General features: G+C 48.5%; 1 protein-coding gene across 1 annotated transcript in view; it reads left to right on the top strand.

The window, feature by feature from the left end:
- NUP205 (nucleoporin 205) overlaps positions 1-26323 on the top strand; it is a 1887652-nt gene that overhangs the window by 763406 nt on the left and 1097923 nt on the right. The window contains exon 20 of the mRNA XM_069628771.1: positions 23059-23143. Coding sequence (XP_069484872.1) covers positions 23059-23143 — 85 coding nt within the window. The remainder of the gene's footprint in view (positions 1-23058; positions 23144-26323) is intronic.

The raw sequence follows: 26323 nt of genomic DNA, 5'->3' as shown, positions 1-26323 counted from the left end.
AATTATACTGATGACACCCAGCTCGTGATTGAGCTGTGTGGAGATCACAAGAGTGACTCGGCTAGGCTGAATTCCATCTGTGACTCAAAAAGAGTGGATGTGCAGGAACTGGATGTGTCTTTATCCCTCAAAAACGGAGCTCATGATCTTTGGTTCTTCGCAGGTGAGAGCAAAACTAAGCCCTTGATATAAATCTATGCTTCTGGATGGAAACTGCATTCTAGGGAAAGTTAAACATTGGGCGTTTACATTGAAGCCTCCCTCAGTTCCAAGGGGCACGTTGATGGAGTTGTCAGCAACTTGCACTATCATCTTGGAGTACTGAGACATGCCAAACCATCTCTATCACAAAAGAAATGTGAAGTCTTAATCCGAGCCATCATTATGCTCCGGCTGCACTACTGTAAGGCTCTCCTCTTAGGAGCAAATAAACAATACACTACCAAGCTCCAGATGATTCAAAATGAAGGAGTCTGGATTATTTTTGATATTCTTAAGAGGGAACACATTTCCGGGGCCAGAAGAAAATTACATTGGCTGCCAGTGTCAGCAAGATCACGTTTCAGGGCTCTCTCCATTGCACATCAATGCCTACATGGGAAAGCTCCCAGTTACCTTAAGGAACGCATATCACCCTACATACCCTCCAGGAATCTTCCATCAGGCACCCAAGGACAACTTGTTGTACAATGGGCAAAAATGGCCAAAGGATGACGTCCTCGCGCCTCAAGCTTGGAATACACTACCTCTGAAGCTGCGCCTTGAGGAATGCCACCTGGTGGTTAAGTAACGGTTATTCTGATGCCTGACCCACCCATTAGTCCGTGTCTGGTCCTTTAAACGCTTTGTCTGTGTGTTTGTGTTTGACTGCGCCCTGATGCCTGCAGGCCTTTGCACAATATTCGTTCCATTCACGTTTACTCTTTCTTAGTTCACTTTTGTTTTATAGTTTAAAGCAATGTACCTTTCACAGAGACTTTCGAATGGGGTACTTCCTTTTGCCGGACCGCTCAGGTGCTGTCATGATCACTGCTTCCAAGGAGCCAGGACCAGCCCAACGTCCTTGGAAGCAGGCCCCTAACCCTAATCCTAGGCACCAGCCGGTCCCCACTGGGACCTTTTGGACCTTGTCCTGGCGCCGGTGGCACCAGGCTCATCAAAACCATTGGTCCCGGCACTGGAAGCGCCGGGCTCATAATAGGTGTGAGGATGCTTGGGTGGACTTACCTGCAGCAGACCATGCTGCTTACTTACCAGCCACTTAGAAGCTATCTAAGAACAGGAACTACTTTCTTACCTGGGTGGGGCAGCCCCACTCCCTGGATACAGCAATGGAACTCTTCTGGAAATTGGAACTCTTTTCTTACCTAGGCGGGGCCATGGAAGAAGACGCCTCGTCACTCCAAGGCTATTTAAACCACACCCGATAGATGAAGCGTGCTTCGCGTTATTCTGCATCTGCAGCAGAATGCTCGCCGAGTCTGCTCCGGCTTTTCTTCTGATCCTGGACCTGCAAGAATCCTACTTACCATTTCAGTATCCAGACATCATCAGCACCTGCAAAGAACAGAAACAACAGGTTAGCAAGGCGAACTTTACACGCAGTACTTACTCACCTGATCCATCGGCTGCGGCCGCTTCGTCACGCCGCATCTCCACCTGCAAAGGCAAAAGCATTGCCATACTTACCGGCACGCTGTGGATTCCGGATTTCTTCGTTTTGCATCGCCGCCTGTAAAGACAAAGCATCGTTAACAACTTACTGGCATTCCGCGGACTCCGGCGCTGAAAACCAACATCTGAAAGGCAAAAGAAAAGACATTAAGCAGGTATTTACTTACGTCCATCCCGCTCGTCGCAATAAAACGCCTGCAAATACTCCGGCGTCTCTTTAACACGAACTAAGCTGCAAGGAAAGAGACAATTAGAGCGCTTGCCATACTTACAATCTTCCAGGCGCTTTACTTCATCTTCCATCTCAAGAGCCCTGCAATACATAAGGGAAAAACATTATATAGAGTCTGCATATAAACGTGCCACGCATTTAAAGACTATAAAGACAAAAGGTGTCCAGAAACTCACCGCTCGTGCAGACAACGATGGTAACCATCCTCTGAATTCAAGAGGCCTATGTTTCACCAGTGAAGGAACTGGCAACGGCACCCTGCACCAGACGCAGGTGGAGAGCCCAGCATTCACCTATATAAGGTGAGCATGTTGACCTGGGGGCTCTACGAAAAAGCTGGGAAGAGAGAGGGAGAGAGGGACATTCAACTACCCAGACCATTAACCCCCATATTCTTTCACCTGCAGAAACCTCACTCTTCGAGTCCGACACACAGTGCGAAGAGGTTCGACCCCAGAAGCCAATCGAGTCCTGCACATCACTTTTCGAGTCACAGACAGCTTCCTGCCAAGACCCGCGCCTCCGTGGGAATCAGGTGAGCGTTACAGGTGCTTAGTCTTGCTGATCTCACAGCTGCCTTTTACTTCAAAGTTCATTCACAGGTTTGCCTTTCTTCGCGTCTCATCCACACACGTGCAGCCTTCACTTGTTACTACTTCTTTCGCTTTGACAGACACCGGTCTCTCAGGTTGCTTGCCAACTCAACGGCTGGGTGCGCTTCTTTCTTGTTTTGCTATTTTCAATTCACGTGTCGGGGCTAGTACCACAGGCTTGGCCTCTGCCGTTCACCCGGGTGGTGTTCCGCTCACCTGGTATCCACGGGGACACCACCCAGCCAGCTGGTCGCTGACGCCCTTCCTGATGGTTCCCCTGTGGTCTCGGTGTTAAGGGAATTCTGCCTGGTTGCCGGAATCGGTGGGCTCTCCGTCCTGCTCTCTAGGCAGGGGCGCGTTGGCTTTTGTGGGCGATGGCGGTCCAGTTATTTCACTGACTGCGGCCCTTGTAGTGTCTTTCAGGTAGGTCTTATTGCAATTAATGGCGTCGTATTTCTTGCATGCCTGTCTGTTCAAAGGTCTTTTTATCTCCCCTAGTGGTGTGGAGTGTCCACTCTGAGAACAGGGTGTGCTGGTTCTCACCGGGAGATGATGGCGCGCTATAGCGCTATGATGTGGTAAGGATGCGCTTTGCGTAGCGCAGCGATGCCTTTTCCTCACTGACCTGTGTTTTTCCTTTTTCGTTGATTGCGGAGAGTACCCAGCGCAGATGGTGTTTCTGGAGCAGTGCCGGTAGAGAAGCAACCAGCCAGGTAAGTCTTTAAGCGCTTTTATGGTTGTAATGTCTCTAGTACCTCAGTTAATGTCTTTCTCCTTTTCTCAGGTCCCTCGATCCGGGCGGCGAACTCCTCCAACAGAGAAGCCCAGGATCAGAGATGGATGAAGATGCCAGGTAAGATTCTGCTGCTAACGATGTTTGTTTGTTTTTTCTGCAGGTCCGGAATTTGTCGGGTTCGCGAGAAGCTGGACACAGTGAGCGTCACGTTGCTAGAAGCAAAGTAACGCGAAGCGTGTGTTCTTGTTCGGGGGTGGTTTTAATAGCCACTGTAAAGTAGTCCAGGTAAAGTAGTCCCTAGGCCACCACAACCAAAGCACTAGACCGCATAGCTTGGTTCTAGGAACCCGGTGCTCTCGTGACTTGGTCCGTTGCTCTGCTCCAGTAGGTGTGCCTTTCGTCCTCTAAGTTCTACTCATACACATGTTCCGCCTTGCTCAGAGTGTCTTGAGGTGTTGCCTTTTATTCGTGTGTGGAGAGCTAACTGGTATCAGGTGTATGCATTTAGGGTAAAGTGCCTGACTTTGCCTGACTCGATTAACTCGACATGTCCATTACAATGTGAGAGAGTTAGTTTGGTTACTCTGTCAACCTCTTCATCGGCCCCGATGTTTGTGTAAAAAGGGGGAGGTGTTGGGACTTCAAAAATCCTAAAAAATAGGATGTGGTAGATGAACAAAAAAGGGGGGGGGGGGAATACCGCGTCTTGCCATCGGCTGTCTCACCTCCACTCCCTGAAGACCCCTCACCCAGGTGATCTTACCGCACTGGTCCACCCCCAGGAACTGGATCCAAAAGCGATGGCCATGTCCTGGCCCCCTGGATGACAAGTCCCTGAGGACTAGCAGGTGAGACACCCTTTGGTTCCTCACAGTACCTCCAAGTGGCCGGGGCGGACCCCCTCCAACCAACTGGAGGTTAGGCCCAACTCCCAATTGCCAGACAGTACCTCCAGCAAGCTTGATTTGGAGGCTCAATTCTATTCTTTCTTTTGTGTGTTCAGGCGACCACCGGGACCCGCCTCTCACCCTGGGCCAACTCTGCTTAGCAGGAGGGTGTCCCCTCACCTCCACTCACTGCGGGCACTCCCGCTGGCCTCTGCTGCCGTCGAGTCTGAGTGCCTCAAGTCCACGTAGGTGGGTCAGCCCGTCTCTTGACGTCTCAGTAAGGCCAAGCTGCTCCCCGAGTAGCCCTCATGGCTCCTGCTGCATCACTGCTCCACTTTTCGCACCCCAAGCTCCTTGAGGCATTGCACTATGCCGCTTACCCCGGGTCACTGCCCGGGTGGGGTCTGCTGTGGGTTGAAGCAGGTTTGTAATGCAAATTTGATGAAGCATGGAGGGAGAGCGCAGTCTCTGTCCTCGCCCGTCTGGTGGCCATCTTGAGTCTGAATGAGAACATTTTGAGCAGATTGGATGGCATCCGGATTGGAATTAAGAAATGGGGGGGAGCCTCATGTGGTCACTTAAAAAGAGCGCAGAGAAATGGGATTGGGGTATTGAACCCTGTCTACGTGAGTGCTCTTCAGTAAATAAATACATTTGTACAAATTTTCTTTCCATATCTTAAACACCAAAAATATATTTATCAGTTTCCTTCCCATATTGAGGCGTATATTCATGCTGATTATACTCAATAAACTGCCGATCTTGGCAAACAAGGGAGAATGGGTAGGAACCCCGAAAGAACAGCGCTTTTGTAGATTGTGTGGTGACCCGAGAAAGATGGAAACAATAAGACATGTACCTACTTCATGTCCTGCTATCTGGTACACGTACTCTATGTATTATGTAAAATACGTCAGTGACTTTTTTTGGGTGGTCAGGAAAGGTCCCTCCAAGATAGAGCGACTCATGTTGCACATGCCATATTTGTGACTGGGGGTGCAGCGAATTTGGCGCAATGTTGCAATTTTATATATGTATCCATTGTAGTTAAATGTGAATGAAATGTTAATTCAAGTGTTATCAAGTTGATACATAAGATAAATGCCAAAATTGCCAAATGGAATATAAACACGATCCAAATATGGTGTGCTAAGAAGTGACTAGAAGCTGGGTGACCAGGAGTTTCATAACGCGCATGCAAGGAAGGGGACTTGTCATGAAGAACCCACTGTAAAGAAGAGACTGTAGTTATTAAACATACATGTACACTGATGTATATACACAGGGAATTTATAAATCTGCATGTAGTGTGCTTTTTTTAATAAATGGATTAAACTCTGCAGTCAGGCGTTTGTGAGGGTGAAGTGACACTTTAGGCCAGAGTTCAGCACACCTATATTCCACCAACCACTGAACCGGGAGGCGTAAGCCGGCCCCTTTGTCCTAAGTCCACGTGAATAAGGCTCCTGTCCTGAGCTTGTCGGAGCCGGGAGGAACGTGAGCAACGTACTTGACTTCCCTACTCGCCTTAAAACACACTCCCCTTCCTCAAGCTTCTTGTGCCGTACTGGTCTTTGGCACTGGCACCGCAAGACTGACTACTACAGCTTGCTTTCATCGCTGGATCGCAACAGCTACTAAAACACCTGCGGGGCTCACCGCCCGCTATATCCAGTCTCTCCTGCTAACTCCAACTACAGTTTTCTGACTTGCACATGTTGTCCCCCTGCGCTTGCCAGCCCCAAGGACCCAATCTGCTCCACGGCCAATTCTGCACCTTCTGTCTACATGCCCCCCACCAGCTCCAAGGTACTTTATGCTGCAGATAACACTTCCACGTTAAAGGCTCTATGATCGCGTCTTTACTTGCCTGTTCTTCCAACTGTTGCGATCACGTACTCTGTCCTCACAGAAGCAGTGCTGTCTGCGCCGTAGTAGCTATACACAGCTGCACCTCTCGCTAGCAATGTTTCTTAACCTAGTACAGCCCATGATGGTAATTTCGACGCTTACATGCATAGTGTTTCTAGTGCCTACGGCTCCCTGTCCTACTTTATTTTTTTAAAACAATTTTTATTATTATAAACAAATCACACTCAAAACATTACAACCATTTAGGACGTTCATAATCACTGTTGAGATATTACATTATTCAGTGCTCTCCATCGTCCTCCCCCACCCTCCCCTAAAACTCGAGCCGTCAAATCTGTGCCATCCACTTGAGCATCCTCAGGTGTCTCAATTATAGTCCACTCTCCCTGGTACTCTGCTTTATGATTGACCTGGTGGGGGTTTGCCATTGAGGTCACAAGTTGTCTCCAGGCTATCAGGGGGCCTACCTCTTCCTCCCCTCCTCTAGTGACTGCTTCATACCAGACCGCAGTTTCTGCTTCAGCCCATTTTAAGAAGTCTGCCCACCACAACTCTACTCTGGGCCGGTGAGCCGCTTTCCAGCTCATTGCGATTCTGCGCTTAGCCAAGATATAATCCAGGTCTTTCATCTTGCTAATGTTTTAGATTACGTGGCCTAGGAAAACAGCCAAGCATACATGCCCAAGCAGACCTCACATCCCCTCAATCTCTCAGCACTCCTCGCCTCCCCTGTCTCGACCCACCACCTCTCTCCCGCAATCTCCGCCTTCCCCCATGGCCTCCCCTTTCCTGAAACCCCTCTCCCTTGATTTCTGATCAACTACAACTGAAACTCCCAACCGCCCACACCTCTCCCTCAAATCCCCCATCCCAAACCCGATCATCCTATCACACCCAACGCCCAGCCCCGCCCGAAATCTGCCCATCTTGCGGCCCGCCCACTATTCCCTTCTAGCATCACCCACCTTACCCCCCCCGTTTAACTTTCTCTGCCATCGCCCCATCCTGCTTCAGCTACGAGACCTACCTTACCTGCCGATGTGAACTGTATCCTATTTAACGCCCATTCCGTACCAAAAAACAGACATTGCATCTATGACCTCCTCGCCTCTGTCAAACCTGACCTAGTGTTCATCACTGAAACCTGGTTCTCCGATGACTTTGGCCCAATCGCTAGTGAAGCCTTTCCCCCTGACTACTCCCTCATTCCGCTGAACCGTCGGTCCAGAGGAGGTGGAGTAGCATTCGTATTCAAATCTCTCTTCCGCGCATCAATCATAGACAACCAACCCTCCATCCCATCCTGCAAATCTCTCCTCGGTAAACTTTCCCTCTCCCCATCTCGCCCGCACAGCTTCCTAATAATCTACAGGCCCCCTGGCTACGATAGACGATTCGCAAACAACCTTTGCGATTCCATCGCCACCCTCCAACTAAACCATCCAAACCTCACCCTCCTTGGTGACTTCAACATATGGCTTGACAACCCCACCAACCCTATGACACACTCCCTGGTCGACGGTTTAGATGCAATTAATCTCCAACCCCTCATAAACGGCCCGACCCACTACAAAGGACACACTCTAGATGCCATCTTTAGCTCCAGCACCCTGATTCATTTAAAGCCCCCCACCCCAATCTGGTCCGATCACTTCATGCTCTCGTTCACCATCCACTCACCCGACCCCCTTCCCGTACTCGCATCCGAACCTCCGAATTTACGCAAATGCTGGAAAAAACTAATGACCACCCCAGACCTAGCCGAGGCACTCCTCCATTCTCCACCACCCACCTACCGTCCCAATAACCAACTAACCCCTGAGGCCTTTGCCTCATGGCTCAACGCATCTCTTCTGCGACTCACCCCCCCGTGCAAACCATCAACCCGCCGTGGCCCTTTCCCCAGATGGTTCACCCCTGAGCTGAAGACCACTAAACGAATCTACAAATACCTAGAACGCAAATGGCAGAAAGAGAAAACCAACGAGAGCAGGACCGCCTTGGCCCGACACCTATATCAATACAAAGCTGAAATTTGGAAAACAAAAAAAGCCCACTACAACTCCCGAATCCTAAATTGTAAAAACCCAAGCAAAGAACTCCACAAAATCATCTCAGAATTCACCAATCCGGCTTGTAATACAACCGTCCCGACCCCCTCACAATCACTCTGCGACTCACTCTCCCTCCACTTTTACAACACGGCTATCGAAAGAACAAAAACTCTAAATACCAAACTAGCTCTACTACAGCCTCCGGGCAACCCTCTGCCCATACCGGCCAGCCCTTCGGCCACGACCTCTACGCAACCAACGTTTGAATCCTTTTGTCCAATATCACCAGAACAATTTCTCAAACTTCTATCTGCTCGCAAAACTTCCGGATCACCACTGGACCCTTGCCCAGACACAACCCTTAAAGAAATGTTTGCCTCCACCTGCGCAGGCGAACATGCAAGATCTATCATAAATTTCTCCCTCTCCTCCGGTACTTTCCCCGACGCATTCAAAATAGTGCACGTCAAACCTCTAATAAAAAAACCTTCGCTCGAGCCCAAAAACTACCGGCCAGTCGCAAACACCAAGTTCCTTGCCAAACTCATTGACCGAACCGCCTACTCTCAACTAAATGCCTTTGTTGAAACCAACAACCTTCTAGACCCCGCCCAATCAGGTTTCAGATCACGTCACAGAACTGAAACCACCCTAACCTCGATCTGGGATGACCTTAAAATGACGACAGACTCCACGGGATGCACCGCACTAATCCTCCTTGACCTACCCGCCGCCTTTGACACGATCAATCACGCAATCCTCCTAGACCGCCTCCACTCCCTAGGAATTCGTGGAACCGCCCTTAAATGGATAGCATCATTCCTCAAAGACAGGCACCAAATAACACTCTCAAGCTTTACCTCACAAGTCCGACCAGTCGACACGGGAGTCCCTCAAGGAGCATGTCTATCCACCCTCCTGTCCAACCTCTACCTGATCACCCTCCCACCAATAATTTGCTCGCACAATATCCTGTGTTATAACTAATTCTAAAACTCCTTAACTCGAAACCCAACTCCCGACCTGACCTGGCATCCTGCCTCCTTAACAGAACTCTGGATGACCCAAAGCCACCTCCTTTTAAACCCCTCCAAAACAGAAATCATGGTCTGCGGCAACTCCGACCTTTTTCCGCACCCACTACCCTGGCCACCCGCCATGGGCAACTCACTGACACCCTCCAACACAGTGAAAAATCTTGGATGCACCCTGGACTCCGACCTGACACTCTCGCGCCAAGTCAACAATGTCTCAAAATCCTGCCACTACCACCTCAAAAACCTTAGGCGCATCCTTCCATACCTCTCATTTCCCACCAGAGTCTCCGCGGTCCAATCAATCGTAATATCAAGACTCGACTATGGAAACCCCCTATACCTCGGAATCCATGCCTACCAACTAAACAAACTCCAAAGAGCACAAAACGCGGCAGCCAAAATGCTACTTGCGCTTGGTCCAAGAGACCACCTATCCCCTGCCCTTAAGACACTACACTGGCTTCCAGTAGCCCATAGGGTAGCTTTCAAAACCTTATGCCTCTCCCATCGAGCACTACATAAAACTGGACCTCGATATCTTCAAGACAAGCTAATACCTTACCACCCCACTCGCACCTCAAGATCAAGCTCAGCCGGCCTCCTAGTAATTGCTAAGACAAACTCGGTCAGGTTAGGCGGATCATCGTTCTCAGCCCTGGCCCCAACCCTATGGAACTCGCTCCCATCCCACATCCGCTTAACTGAAGATCTAACGGCCTTCCGCAAACTACTGAAAACCTGACTCTTCCCCTAAGACTAATCGGTCCAAAACTAGCTTCTGCACAATAACACCCTCCCAGCAATCGACCTGAAGCAAGAAACGTACAGCTAAATAAACTAGAATGTAAACTATAAAGACAAATGGTACTAAATGAACAATGTAATGATGAGAGCGGATGAGCGCGGAGAGCGGATGAGCGCGGAGAGCGTGTAGAGCGGATGAGTGGGGACAAACGTAGAGGATTAATGCGGTTGGCGGATGAGTGTGGAGGGCCGATGAGTACGGAGAGCAGATGACTGGAAAACGGATGAGTGTATGGAGCAGAAGAGTGTGTAGAGTGGATAAATGTGGTTGAGTGTAGAAGATTAATGCGGATGGCAGATGAGTGTGGAGGGCAAATGAGTGTGGAGAACGGTTGAATCTGGAGGGCGGATGAGTGTGGAGGGCAAATGAGGGCGGATGAGTGCGGAGAACGGATGCATTTGGAAAGTGGATGAGTGCAATGAGTAGATGAATGTGGAGAGCGGAGCGCGGATGAGCATGGAGAGAAAATGAGTGTGGAGGGCGGATGAGTGGATGAATACGAAGAGCGGATGAGTGGGGAGGGCGGATGAGTATGGAGTGCGGCTGAGCATGGACGAGTGTAGAGGACTAATGCGATTTACGGCTGAGTGTGAAGGGCCCAGGAATATGGAGGCCCGAGGAGTGCGGTGAGCGGATGAGTGCGGTGAGCGGATGAGTGCGGTGAGCGGATGAGTGCGGTGAACGGACGAGTGCGGATAGCGGACGAATTGCAGAATGGCATGACGCTCGTATTATGCCTTGGAATACATGGATCCTTTGAAAGAGCATACCTCATATCACACCCCACGCTTACTCTCTCCTTACACCACCACTCAACTAGAACACAGAGATACTATGACACCATTCGGTATAACTGTTCTCATATCAACATTTGCCGCTCACTCCCCATCACTCTAAGTAAACATTGCTGGTCTCGCACCCCCAGCCAGGCGTTCTCCTCAGACCTAACGCGGCCACTCTCGGTCTGGATAATTCCGGCCAGATCGAACACATACTCCTGATCTCTCAGCCACCACACCTACCGCTAGGAAGCAGCTACCACAGGAATTCTGCACCAGCTGCACACATACCGGATGCGCACACTCACCGTTGGACTCGCTCTACTCCCTCCACTGACCAGAACTTCGGTTCCCAAGGGCGTTCAACCTACCGGCGCCTTCAGACCATACCAATGGTATATAAGGCGCTATATAAGTGCAAAATAACATAACATAACATCAAGCACCACCCCTCGACTGGCCATTCTTGTAATCAGTTCCACCCAGAATATCTCCACCTCTGGGCAAGCCCAGAACATATGCAACATCCCAGCTTCTTCCTCGCCACACCTGGGGCATTTCTGTATGGCCGAGCCACCGAACCTGGCTATTCTGCTGGGGGTCAAGTAAGCTCTGTGAGTGACATATAGCTGGATCTGCTGGAGTCTTGCGTTCCAGGACACCTTCTTATGGTATCTTTGGGCTCTATCCCATTGTACCTCTGTCATGGAGTCACCCACTTCCCCCTCCCAGTCAAGCTTCAGTTGAAGCAGCTCCTTCCCTGCCTTCGCACTTCAGGAGCTCATATATCCAAGATATTTCGTGCCCGCCCTCCGAGACATCGTTCATCATTTCCAGGGTGGCATCGGGTTCTTCCGCAAGTACTGTTTCAGGCCACCTTTCCCTCACCAGTTTCATGATCCTGGTGTATGTGAGATATTGGCCCTTATGCACCGCTATTACCTCCAGCAACCTCTGAAATTCCACTGCCTCTGCCCCCTACCATAAGTCACCAAGGGTGGCCAAGCCCACCGGTTCCCAGTATCTGCGGACCCATTTAATTAGTTGAGTTTTCCCCACATAATGCCACCAACGGGACCTGCTGAGAGAGCGGGTCTGGGTCACCCACAGTTCTCCATGCCCTGCGCCAGACCTCCCAGCCCAGTACCAACAGTCTCCCCATCTTCGCCACTTTTGATTTATGCGACCACACTGTCTCTCTTAGGAAACACGGGGCAGAGTTACCCTGCAAAAGCGTGACCTCCGCAGATTCCTCTTCGGACAGCCACCTAGCTACATACAATAGCTGTCCCGCCAAGTAATATAATTCAAAATTCGGCAGGTTTATGCCTCCCTTATCACACGAGTTTTGTAGTTTCCACAGGGCCACCCTATTTCTAGAATTGTGCCATATGAAACCTCTGCAAAGGCTTTGAAGTCTGGCAAAGAATCGTCTGGGGATCAAGTACGGGACATTCACGAAAAAGTGTAATAGTCTGGGCAAGACCACCATTTTGAGCAACGCTGCACTTCCCATCACATCATGGTCAGGGGTAATCTGGATCAAAACACCATGCTATTTTTAATGCCTTCAACTGCTTTCTCCGTATTGTGTTTGTGCTCTATCTCTATCTTGTGGTATATGTTTATGCCTAGATATCTAAACGTCTCGGTCTGCCATGGTATCTGCAGAATGGGCAGGTCTCCTAGCGGAGAACTTTTGTACCTTCCCAGGGGGAACAAGCTGGACTTCCCGGGGTTTACCGATATGCCTGAGAGGGTGGCATAGCGATCCATCACCTCTAGCACATATTGCAGATTCTCCTCCGGGAAGCGTAGATAGAGAAGTATGTCATCTGCATACAATGATATTAAGTGTGTATTTCCTGCCGTACGAATCCCCACCTCTCCATATTGTTGCCTAAGGCAAATTGCCAACGGCTCTAGCGCAAGGATATAGAACATGGGCGACCAGGGGCATCCCTGTCTGGTTCCCCTACTGAGTTGCCATTTGTCCGAAATTATGGTGCCTGTTTTGACCCTAGCAATCGGGGAACTATACAACACAGATAATGGAGCCGCAGAGGGCGCGTCTCCGTCACCATCCGCTGCGACTCTGCGGTCAGTTTAGGACACTGTGTGCTGGCCGCCATTTTGGCAATCTTCCAGTCTCGGGAGCCCGGCTCCCTTCTTACGTTCGCGGTTCCCTCTGTATGCAGCCGATCAGCCTCACACTGCCGTCAGAATACGCCCTGGACATTCACGCGTCCATGGGTGTGCTGCCAGCATGTCTTTTCGCCCGCATTCTTCTTTTATATCCAGGATTGATGATGGATCAACAGGAGCTACCGGAGCACACGTCCCTTCACGTAGCCATCAAGCCACGCCCCCGCTCCCTGTCCTACTTGTTCAACGTATCAGTGCATAACCAATGAGCCTCACAGCTCCTAATTCGCCCATCCAATCCCATCACAGCTCTTACTGTGCTTCTTCATAGCTCCTGTTATGCAGTCTACCCCTACTCGCCCACCTAGTGCCGCTGCCGAGCACTCCGCTCTGCACCATGTTTGTCAATGTACAAAGTTCTCACTGCCATAGCTTAACTTTTGTGCGTGCCTTGTGCCGTCTCAAGCAGCCTGAACATCACTGCATCTCTGCCACTGTATAAAGCATTTACTGCTACAGCCTAACATCCTTTTTTGCCTACTGCCGTTCCCGAGCAGCTTGCTCATCACTGTATTTCTGCCATTATATAACCGCCTACTGCCATAGCCTAGCATTCTGCCCTACTGCATTACCACCATCGCATTTATTTGTACTTTGCTAGCCCCACACTTTCCATCATTGCCGCAGCTGAACATCTTGCCTCTAATGTAGTTTTCCATTGCATATCCACCAAGGGGCCTTCCCCACTTGCTTGCCTACTGCTATAGTGAACAGACTTCCTTCAATGTGTACACCCATTGCTCACCCACAGCACATGGAACCTCACAGAGCCTGCTCTCCACACCATCTCCTGTGTGAGAGGCCCACTTGCCTCTCCAATTCAAATGACATCCCACTACCCCCTTTCTACCTCCCCTTTCCTGCCTAATAAAAACTGCATCTAGCCTGCGTGTTTCTGCCACAACCAGCCTTTGACTACCTTGCTCGGAGACTATACATGCTAAGGTCTCGCACCAAACCCCCACAACACCAAATGTGCCCCAGGCCAATGGTTCTGTGGAACCTTAACTTGGGCATACGTTTACCATGCCGCCTTGCCTTTACGCGCTCGTACACCATCTACCTCATGACCGCCACCTCTCCAAAAGTCTCCACTAAACTACTCCCTTTGGGGCCCATGCCACTCCCTGACCACACTCATGCCAAATCCAAGGTCCTCTCATCCCTCTCCACGATTCTCTCAACCACTCCTTGCCCACCTGCAGTCCTCTACCCCCTTCCTACAACACCCATAGTCACCCCCTTTAAAAAATAGCACCCCTCTTTCCCCACTCAAATGCGCCCTCATTAACGTTGGGTCGGTTTCCACCCATTCAACTGAGATTCGCGACTTTCTCACCAATCTCAACCTTCTAGCTAGCAGCTGGTCCTGCTATTGCCTTTGCTCTCCCATCAGGCTACACCATTCACCAGCAAGACAGACCGCATATGAAAGGTGGTGGAGTATCTATTTTTATTTTTAAATGTCTTTATTGGCATTTGTGAATAAGCTTGTACAAGGGTAAGATTCTGGAAGCAGTTACATTCAAAATGCAATAACTGGCGTAAATGTGATATGCTGATCAGCTTATAACCAGCGACAAAACTATTAATAAAGAACAAACAAACTAAGGAAGAGAAGGAAAAGAAGAGAAAAGAAATAACAATAACATTAACAGTGACTGTCCCAACTCTCGGTGTGGTTTCTTAATCGATGTAGCCGAGTTCGGGGAGTGGGTCCGAAGGCGGGTATCAGCTTGCTCCCTCAGTACAGTTGCTGGGTGGAGCCCATGGGTGTGGTGGGCTAATCTGTAGTATCTGTTGCTTCCTAGGATGCAAGGGGGATGGGTTCAAGGAGGTTTGTAGCTCGTTGCAAAGACCATGTCTCTAAGGAGGGCTTTCCAGGCCTCTAGCACATTGCTCACATCGTCGCCACCGCATCTGTTTCCCTCCTCCCAGGCTATAGTCTCAGCCGTAGTCCATCTTTCCATTTCCCTGATCCAAAGATCATACCTGGGGCCCGCTGGGGCCTTCCAGGCCATGGCAATTGATCTCTTGACTATAAGGCAGGCCATATCCATAAGCTTCGTCAAGTGTTTGATTTTACCAAGTCTCGGGTAGGTGCCCAGTAGGCACTCCTTGGGTGTCCACTCGTAAGTTTCTAGGCCAGCATTCCTGCAGGTCCGTTCAGCGGCCTGCCAGAGTTTCTGAGATTTGGAACAGGTCCAAAACATGTGAATCATGTCCGCCAGGTCTGAGGAGCACCAGGGGCACCTTGAGTCCGCTTTGTTGTTGAACGTGGATATCCGGTGAGGAGTCATATACGTTCTGTAGAGTACGTTTAGTTGGATCAGTCTAAACCTGGCGTTTCTGGATACCTCCTTTGGATATATCAGGGCTCTCGCCCATTCGGCCTCTGTGATTTCAGTCCGGAGGTCTGCCTCCCATTTTACCTTCAGCCGGGCGCTCTTTGGGTTGGGTCGATTGTTCAGTTGAGTGTACAACCTAGACGTCGGTCTCCATCCGTCACCAACGTCATACATTTCTCTCAGGAGGGGGTGAGTTTCTGGTTCTTCAGGCCATGCGACCCAGTTCTTTCTGGCCACATGTCTCACTTTTTGGTACCAGAGGAAATGGCCCAGTGGCAGTCCATCTCTTTCTCGAAGCGACTCGAAGTCCCTGAAGAGGCCATCATGAAACATGTCCCCCCATGTGTAGAGACCATGATTCTCCCATCTCCTCATAGTTGCCAGGTCGGTGGAGGTTTTGCAAACATCCGTCATCATGGGGATGTCGGGTGTATAAGAGCGTTGCAGGCCCGCCACAGATCTCACCTTGCTCCATACCCGTCTTCCAACCTCTAGTATCGTGGGTGGGTTGGGGGGTCCAAGTCGGGAGTTCCAGAGTAGCTCCTTGAGATACAGCGGTGAAGAGGAGTGGGATAGAAGTTCTAGCTCAGCTGAAGGTTCGTCTGAGAGCCATTTTGCTAGGTGTGTCGACTGAGCCGCCAGAAAGTATCTCTGGAAGTCGGGAAGCTGAATGCCGCCCTCTGCGTAAGGGAGAGTGAGGGTATTCAGTGTGAGTCGGTGCCGGGCTCGACCCCAGAGGAAGTCCCCGATCAGAGAGTCTAGTGTCCTGAAGAAGAGTGGGGGAATGTAATACACCACGTTGGTGAAATAGTAGAGGAACCTGGGGAGGATTATCATTTTAGCTATCGCCGCCCTCCCCATCATGGAGAGCGGGAGCTTTGACCAGAACTGTATGGATCTCCGCACTCCGCCCATTGCGGCCTCCGTGTTGGCTTTGTGGGTGGATATTGGTGAATGTGTGATGTTGAGGCCTAGGTATCGAAAAGTGTCCACCTGCCAACGGATCCCGATCTCAGGAAGCTCCTCCTCAGGTTTATTTTTCAGTCTTGCTAGTGGGAACGCGCAAGACTTCTGCCTGCTAAATCTTATCCCCGAGTATCTTGCAAAGTTGTCCAGAACATCCAATACAATCGGGGCGTTCTCCAGGGGGTCGCGCAGGTATAGGAGGACGTCGTCGGCATATAACGAGATGATGTTGTCTGATCCTCCAATGCTAATGCCAGCGTCAAAGAACTGCTTCCTGAAGTATATTGCCACCGGCTCCAGGCCTAGAATGTACAGCATTGGAGACAGTGGGCATCCCTGTCTGGTACCCCTCTGGATGGGCCAGGCCCTCGATATCATGACACCCGTTTTAACTCTTGCCAATGGGTCGCTATACAGGACCTCTATCCAGTGGATGAAGTGTTCGCCAAGTCCGAACTCCCTCAGGGTTTCGATCAGCCACTCCCAGTAAATAGAGTCAAAGGCTTTTATGGCATCAAGTGAGAGTACTGCTAGATCTTCCTCGCTTTCGGACGTCTGTGAAATGATATGTTGGAGCCTCCTGAGGTTGGCGGAGGTGTTACGCCCCGGAACGAAGCCATTCTGGTCCTCGTGTACCAGGGAACCGATCACCCTCGAGAGCCTTTTGGCCAATATGGTTGTCAATATTTTTCCGTCGTAGTTTAGGAGCGCCAGTGGGCGATATGAGTCACATCTATCAGCTGGTTTGCCTGGTTTGAGCATCGGGACGATGAGGGTTTCTCTCATAGTGTTAGGGAGAGTGCCCAACTCAAATGCCTCCATATATACTGCGTGTAGTATAGGAGAGAAGATCTCCTCGTAGGCCTTGTAGAATTCTGGGATGAGGCCATCTGTGCCAGGAGCCTTGCCTGTGGAGAGGGATCTGATTGCATCTGTGATGTCCTCCACCGTAATAGGCTCCCCAAGTTTGTCCTGTTGTTCCTGGCTCAGCCTAGGCAATCCCACCTCAGCCAGCGTATCCTTTATATCTGCTATGGGGACCTTCGTCTCGTGAGTGTATAGGTCGTTGTAGAATTCCGTGAAGGTATCATTGATCTCTTGTCGTGTTCTGCAGGTCTTTTCATTCGTATCTTTGATCTCCTTGAGGGCCTGTCTCGGGTGCTCTTTCCTGCATAGCCATGCGAGTATTCTGCCCGGTTTGTCAGCTTCCCTGTGGGCCTTCGAGGTGCGCACAGAGAAGTCAAACTTCGAGAGTCTTTCCCATGCCTCCCTGCAATCCTCTCTGATCAGTTTCAGTTCAGCCTCCCTTTCGGTGGTTGGTGGGGCGCCACTTTCAAGTCGCTTTATTCTCTCCTCCACTACCTCCAGTTCTCTCCTCAGTTGTCGCCTGATCCCGCCCGCCTCGGCGATTATCTCCCCCCTTGTCACTACTTTCAGCGCCTCCCAAAGTGTGCTCCACTTCTCGACCGAACCCTTGTTCATCGCTAAGTATTCTTCCAGCTCTTCTCTTAGGGTTTCCTTGAATGCTGGGTCGGTCAAGGCATCTGATGGCATGCGCCACGTCGGAATGGGGGGGCGGGGGCCCTTGAGGGAGAGCTGCAACAACAAGGGGGAGTGATCCGATATTGTTCTGCCCATGTATTCTGCCAATTCCACTTGCGGGGTTAGTTCATTGTCGATGAAGAAGTAGTCCAGTCTCGTGTGGAGGCCATGGGGAGCCGAGTAGAATGAATATGATCTGTCCGAGGGGTGGAGGTCTCTCCAAATGTCCGTTAGGTGTAGGTCTGCCACCATCTTGGAGAGGGCCCCAGGAGAGGCGCTATGGGACATGCGTGGAGCTGTCGATCTGTCCAGTTCCGAGTTCATAATAGAGTTAAAGTCCCCCCCCCCATATGAACGTATACTCTCTGTAGTGCAGCAATTTAGCGCATAGGTCCTTGATATGTGAGGGTATATTGTGCTGGGGAAAATACGAGTTTACTATACACAGGGGAGTGTTCTCAAGCATGCCCCACACTATCACATACCTGCCCTCTTTATCCAGCTCCGTTCCCATTTGTTGAAATGGTGTATCCGGGCTCACCCATGTATAGACTCCTCTTGCGTACTTTGAGAAGGATGCGCCGCTGCCTTGGCCTCCCCAGTAGTTCTGGATTTTGTCTGTGGCCTCCAAGGTGAGATGTGTTTCTTGCAGGAGGGCCAATGATATTTTTTTCCTCTTTAGATAGGAAAAAATCCGGTTTCTTCTTATGTATGTTCCCATCCCTCTAACGTTCCATGTAATTAGCTTGAGTCTTGCTGCCATTGCATAAGTGGGTTCCTTGATGAGGGGTGTACCACCCCTTCTCCCAGTGTTGCATGAGCCGTATTGTAGGGTGGGTAATGAGCCGCTTGTGTGGGGTGGGTAGGCCCACCCAGGCCCAGCATAGTCAAAGAAGCTCTAGCCCTTAGAATAGTCAACTCCCCACTGGAAGGAAACGCGGATACCATCTCTTCCAAACTCTCAATTTCCCCTAACTGCACAGTTACCATGCATATTGTCTACTGCCCCCCATGCCAGGCCTCAGACTTTCAGGGCAACTTACTCCATCTCCTGGGGGATAACCTTAAAACCTCCACCAAAACCATTCTTCTTGGTGACTTAAACTTGGGCCTCAATGACCTTAAATACAAACTAGCCAAAGCACTTGTAAAGGAACTTAAGGACATGGGTTTTGAGCAAAGAATCTCCAGCCCCACCCATTGCAAAGGTTGCACCTTAGGCAGGGACTCTGACCACAACTGCTCCGTCACCATCAGTTCCAACACTCCATGCCCTTGCACTGTCCACCAACTCATTCAATTCACTATCCCGAGAGCCACTGCCACTAAAACCCACACCTTCGCACCACCAGCTTTGATTAGAAGTGCACGAAAACGCTCCAAATTGATGCCTTGCCCCACTAGAACTAAAAAAAAAAGCCAAAAAATCTATGCACGTTAACTCTTGGTACACAGCAGAACTTCAGGTGCTATGCACCCTCAAACGTAATGCTTTGACTCTGTGGGAAAGCAATCCCAATGATTCCTCTACGGATGAATACAAAAAGCTGTCTGCCCAATATAAAAAAAGCCATTATCCAAGCTAAGGCCAACGCTTTCAACACTAGAATAACAAATGGCAAGTCCCATTCCAAAGAAATGTTCGCTATCTTCAGATATATGATATGATAGGTTATTTATAATGTTCTTAATACCTAGAGGTTTCTAAGTGCGGACCCGGGATCGAACCTTTGGTGCTCCATGACGTCTTGCTACTAAGGCGAGCACGATGCCCCCGAGCTATCCTCCCATAGACTCACTCCTACCACTAGCCCAGACAACATAGTTAAAGATGAAGCATGGTGCTCAAGTATTCAAACTGCCTTGCTTAATGAAAATAGACCCTCTGCAGAACAACATTCAAGCTCACCACACGGCCCTACTCCAGCCCGACCCACCCCCTTCGCCCATCAAGAACATCACTCACCAAGACAAGAGCCTCTTCTCCTTCACAGAAGTCACTGAAACAGTAGTCCTTGGCCTCCTCAAACACCTAAAACCCTCCATCTGCAAAGGTGACATCTGTGCAGCCAATATGATTAAAGAATGTGCTGATTCCCTTGCACCTTTTCTGACAGCTTTCATTAATGCCTCATTCGCATCCGGCCTTGTCCCTCCCTGTCTCAAAGAAGCATGGGTACGCCCTCTCCTAAAATAAAACCCCAAAAAAACCTCTCTAGACCCTGCATCCCCGAACAATTACTGCCCTATTACCATGGTCCCGTTTCTCCTAAAAATCCTCGACAAAGCAGCTTACAGTCAAATCCATAGATTTGTTGTTTTCACACAAGAACTCCACCACAAGGTTTTAGTTTGATTTCATTTTTCAATTTATAGTTCATAAAGTGTATCAATTCTTCCAAAGGAGAGCGCTTTTATGATGACACAGGTTTCGGCTCCTGAGGACCCTTTCTCAAATCGGGGCATATATCTCATTCATGTGTCCAATAAATGTTAATTTGTTTATCCATACAGTCTTGAATCGTTAAAGTCCCCGGGTTAGAATCCCACCTTAAAAGTCTTGGTTTCAAATTCCACGCATCTGCTTCATTGTCAGGACATGATTTGAGAAAGGCTCTTGAGGAGCTGAAACACGTGTCATCAAAGGGCTCTCCCTTTGGGGAATTGACACTTTATGAACTATAAGTCAAAAATTTAAATCAAACTAAAACCTTGTGGCACAGTTATTGTGTGAAAACTATGCACAACCACAGAGGTGGGGCAGTGGTTCCTTCGATCTTTTTCACACACGTGACACTGGTAGACTGAATGAAATAGGTTGCTAGGCTGAAGAAGTTGAGCCGCCACAAATAACCCCTCTTATACAATAAAAAACAGCACTTCCTCAAGTCTAATCGCATCATCTGTAAGGTCACGGTACGGAATCTGCGCTATTTGACCTTAAAAACCAAATAACAAAAACCAAGGATGAAGGCAAACCAGCGTTTCTCCTCCTGGATTTATCTGCTGCATTCGATCTTGTGAATCACAAGACTCTCAGCAGTCACCTTACCAAATCGGCTCAATTCTCCCCAGATGTCACTACCTGGATCACCTCCTTTTTGGAAGGGAGAGCCATGAAGTTCTTCTCCAACCATGCGTGTGCAGCTCAAACTACCATCCACTGCGGAGCCCCCCAGGGCTCCTGCAGAGCACCGACCTTGTACAACTTATTTACTAAACCTCTCTTAGACAGTCTGGACATCCTCGCATAGCATAGAGAAACTATGCTGACGACGCTAAGGTCCTCATACCTTTCTCTGGCTCCTACGAACAAGACGCCAAGTCTCTCCACAAGATCTACGGCACCATTCAATAATGGATGGCAGCTAATGGGTTCTTTGTTTGTGGAGACACAACTGAGATTATTATAGTCAGCCCTAAAGAAATTCTCACCAAACTTAGTAAACAAATTCAGTGCCTTCATCATTGATAATACAATCATCACAGTCTTACCTTCAGTAAAGACCCCAGCGGTATACCTGGACGCCACGCTCTGTCACGCCAGGTGAGCGCGATCGCCTACTCCTCCTCATTCACAACTAAACTCATAAATGCAGTTAAACCTTACCTGTCCAAGCAGAACTGCCTTGCAATAGCCAGAGCTATCATCAGGGCCAAACAAGACTACTGTAATGTACTTCTAGCTGGCACGTCGTGAGCAGCCCACTGGCTCCCTGTCAAAGTACGTATTACCTTCAAGACGCTGGCCATAACTCATGAATGCTTGGCACCCACAGCCCCCCCTTTTTGTCTGAAAAACGGTCAGATCCACCTCCTCCAGACCTAAGAGAGCTTGTCACGCCAACAAGCTGTACATCCCCACAATAAAAAGGGTCAAAGCATGTGGCGCCAGCTTCTCTTACATTGTCCCCAAACAATGGAATGCCTTACCCAACACCCTCACGACAGAGACCTCACGCATGTCCTTCCGGGAAAACACTAAAAACTATGCTCTTCAACTAATCCCACTACCCTTTACATCAATCACCGGCCCTAGTACTGGCCCTGTTAGAACATCTGTACCTTTGAGTCTCTACTTGTTACACCATTGTCATTAACCGTTATCTTACTGCTAACAGGTTCACTGTAACCACATACCTCAGTTAGGCTGCCTTTTTCCTTTGTCTCTCCCCTGTTTCTCCTCTCCCCTCCTTCATGTAACTAAGCCTGCTTGTAACAGTGCCACAATGCCCTTGAGCTGCTTGTGCGCTATATAAATGTAAAAAATAAATACAAATAGGCTGACCGATATTCATGGGTTTTGATTGTTTGCTCAAGATGTGCCATGCGTGCTAAAATTATAGTCCTATTGATTAGAATGTTCCGGAGACGCCAGTAAAGTTGGGGTGAGTAAGATAGTTATCGCCAATTCAAAAGGAACCTGTTTATTCTCTGTCTTCTCATGTCATTTGAAGTCTTTGTGCAAGCCATGTGTTATTACGTTTAAGGTTAAAAGGTCTCATGCCAGCTGGGACTTGTAATTAATTATGTTTGCATGTGAATGTGTAACTGTGTGATGTCATGACCCATCACGGACAAATCCCAAGAAGGGGGCGTGCTATGAATATGACCCGAAGATGGTAGTTAAGAGACATGCAAATAATCAGAATGGGAGATTTGGAGAAGGATTGGACAAGACCTATGCAAAAAATACAATCGCCTGTGGGGGTTGGATTGTAATAAAATATATGCAAGTGTTTTAACTGTTGCAAAAATGTATATAATGTGTCAATGTCTGTGGTATGGAGAATCTGTTATTGGATAGCTTTTTGTGTCTTATGGTATTAGATACATGCACGCATACGATAGATGAATTGTATGTTATGATTAATTATGGCAGTTTTAATGGTTGTCATTTTGTTTTTATTATGTTTGATGGCATGTATAACATTGTATTATTACTGTTGAATTATTCATATTGTCTTAATATCGATGTGTGAAATGTTACATTTGTAACTGATACACCGAATACTAAAAATTAGATCTGTCGTTGGACTACAGAGTTTTCTTTATATGATGCATCATTGTATTATGTAATTCGTGGCTGGTTCTTTGATGCAATGAAATTCATAGTGGTTTATAAAGATGGTCAAAATTATATTAACAGATTTGTTGGTCTTAGTATTTGCCTGAAGTAGGTAAACTGAGCAAGGTTTCAGTCTGTAATGTGTTTTCTGCTTCTGTTGTGTGTTGCATGCAACGTTTGCTCTAACATTTTGGTATGGTTGTGTCTCAGATGGTCTGCACATCACTGGATCTCTAATGTGTTTCCTTTTTCTGATGCAGGCTGTAAGTGACAGACTGATGGCTGGCTTTGTGGAGTGCTTGGATTGTGAAGAAGCAGAAGAATTCACTAATGTGGAAGATGTTGGTATGTTTTGGCTTTGACCATGTAACCCACTTGTCCCTTAAAGACTTTGCAGGTGTTAGTTGGCAATTACATTTTTCTGGATATTCTCACGCTTTTTGTGTTAAACAGTACTCCATCTCTAGCATTGTAGTTCTGAATAAACATTTCTGCATAACTAGAGAAAAGATGGAGTAAGGTTCCTTCCTTGTCTCAGCACTAATGGAAAACATTTTAGGGATACAACTTTTGGTTAATGGTTTTGAAATGTGTTTTTTTTATTTGTATAGTTGAAGCCAACACATGTTTAACTATTAAGCACTTCATCAAGGATCATACTAAAACGAAATTACTAAATGATCACCTTATCATTTGTAATAAGTGTTGTGTGAATTAATGTTAGTTCTGGCTGGTCACTGTGCCTAATGATATGATAAGCACATAAAATATCATAACTTGCCCCATTAATTATGGGGCAAGTGAGTGGTGTAGAAAATGTCTTGTGAAAAAGGGAGAAATAAATGAGTGAAACAATATGTTTGTTAAAATAAACATGAATCTTTAAATTGTGTGGGAGTTAAGGGGGGGAGTTAGTTCAGGGTTTGTACCCATGACCCCCCCCTCGTGCTGTCAATCCTACCAACCTGCCCCCTCCTGTGTGGCAATGTCCAATAGGGGGACTTCACCTCCCTAATACCCCCATCACTGACCCGGCCAATCCCTTTCCCATTGCATGCAGTCCTTTTATCTCCCCCACCCTAAACACATACATGCACACCCGCTTACTCACTCCCCCTCCACATCCCTCACACAGACATCAAAATACAAACACCCATCTTCCCCTTCCCCCAAACATATCTCCCTCTCCCTCTCTTTTTTGCATCGTCCGTTCCTGCCTGACGCTGTGTGCAGCCAGGGGATCAATAGGTTGCTTTAGAAAGACTGAGCACATTTTTTTATTTTTGGTAAAGTAAAAAAGGGATTTTCACTTCATACGGTGAAAAAGGCACCAACATCACAGTGACTTATTATTTGTTAATGTAATTAAGAAAACGAAGCCTGAAAAACCACAAGGAAGACGCGCAACAGGTGGCATGAACCATCGCTGGGCCCGCGTTCAGAAAGCGGGCAGAGCTTGAAGTCCATTTTGTAACCTCATAATTGAGTAACCCAGACCCTAGGATAAAGTCAGGTATAGATTCGCCCAGGGAACCATGTGAGCTTGATAGTCAATAGAAGGGACCATACAGGAGGCAGTAAAAGTTAACAAATGGAATGGTGGATTGTGGGTTTTTCAGATGAGGTCAATTAGAGAGGAAGCGGACCAATAAACCAGGCAGATAAAGGACAATGGACCGTCAAGGAGATAGTGAGAGAGTCTTAAATGTGAGATACTGGTTTGTGAGAGAGTCATATTTTTATTTGCGAGTGCATGCAAGCTGAGTGGAGCTAAGTGAAAGAGTACGGAAATGAGTGCGTGAGGGTGCGGAAGTGTGGATAAGAGTGAAAGGGGGCTACATGTCAGTGGAAAGACAGGTGGATAGAGTAAAGAGTAGCAAGAGTAGTGGAAGGGAAATAGAGCAGCATATAGAGGGGAGGTAGAGTAGGAGGGGGAGACGATCAGAGGGCGAGAGGGACAAAAGAGTAGGAGTCTTGTGAACATCGAAGAGGCAGAAAGAATGAGAGCATGAGGGAGAAAAATTAGAGAGAGTTGGAGGTGAAGGGAGAGAAATAGGAGGTGGAGCAGGCAAAGAGAAGAAGAGAACATCAGGGACGTGGACACAAGGTCGTGACAGAGTGGAGACTGAGTGAAAGGGATCATTTGAGAAAGGCACCCCATCTAAATGTGAAACCCAAATACTCCCGGAGAGTTACAATAGGTTTCACCATGAAGAACCTAGAAGGGAGGGAGCGAAAGCTGAGGCCTTTAGGCCGACACTGCAGTTAGTATTCTAGATAGTAAGGTTGACCATGCTCTAGTTGTCAACCAAATAGATGCGGAAGCCTGAGCTAGGGAAGAAGGTAGTCACCCGGAGATGAGAGAAGGGCGATTGTCCCATTGCTCTGGCATACCAACTATAGCCATGCTCATTTCAGTTTTGTAAAATAAAAACCTGTGAATCATTGTATAGAGTGTTGGTATTCTTAACACCATCTGTGATAATAGCCAATTAGCCTTCAAACAGATTCTTGGTAAAGTAGTAACACAGGGTTCGGGTACTACCTGGACTGAGAAGAACGCCAAGACCAAATGTTTGTTCATTCATTTTATTGACAGGATTATTACAAGAATGAACAACTTAAAGGAAAATGGGAGGATCTTAAGCAAACAATAATGAGTATAATACTCTTCTATGTGGTTTTAGGTCCCTTCCTCCTTAGACACACTCCACTTGCCCATGTTTTCTGATGACTGTATCTAGTCCATTCCAACCTCAGAAGCCAATCCTCCTCTCTCAGGCCCTCCTTTGCTTCCTCTCTTTCTCTCCTCCCTCTCTCCTGTAACACCTGAGGATGTTTTCAGACAAGTTCGGTCTATGAAAGTGTCATCCAAGCAGGTGACACCCTGCTCCTCCAGAACCGTCAAGGACAATCTTGGTTCTCTTGCTCCAGCCTTGGCCGATTTCTGCAATCACTCTTTTGCCACTGGAGTCTTCCCATCTGCTCTCATGCACTCCTTGTGCACCCCCTACTAGAAAAGCCTTCTGCCGACCCCTCAATTCCAGAAAGCTATTGCCTGATCTCTATCGCTCCTTTCCTGGGCAAACTCCTGGAGAAGTTGGTTATCTCCCAGCTAACGCGCCACCCCAAAGCTGTTGGTTGTCTTCATGACCATCAGTCTGGCTTCAGAGCAGCCAGAGGCACCAAACTGCTTTACTGAACACCCATGAAGACTCTAGCTCTCCCTCTGTCCTCATTCTCCTCAACCCATCTTCTGCTTTTGACACGGTGAACCACAACATCCTGATCACTCGTCTCTGCGATACCTTGTGCATCACGGATCAGAGTCTGGTGTGGCCGTCCTCTCTCCTCTTGGACTGACCTTCCCAGGTTCAACTTGGGTCCTTCCTCGCCACCACCTCTCTCTCCATATGTGGTGTTCCACAGGGCTCTATCCTATACCCTGGCTTTTCAATGTCTAACTGGCCCTTTTGGCCCTCCTGATCGCTACCTTTTCCTATAACATTGTGTTATGCAGATGAC

This window comes from Ambystoma mexicanum, chromosome 12 (genome assembly GCF_040938575.1).
Source record: "Ambystoma mexicanum isolate Mex_15411 chromosome 12, UKY_AmexF1_1, whole genome shotgun sequence".
In the NCBI taxonomy this organism is placed as follows: Eukaryota; Metazoa; Chordata; class Amphibia; order Caudata; family Ambystomatidae; genus Ambystoma; species Ambystoma mexicanum.
The sequence above is the reverse complement of the archived record's forward strand: the minus strand, read 5'-3'. Positions and strand labels throughout refer to the sequence as shown.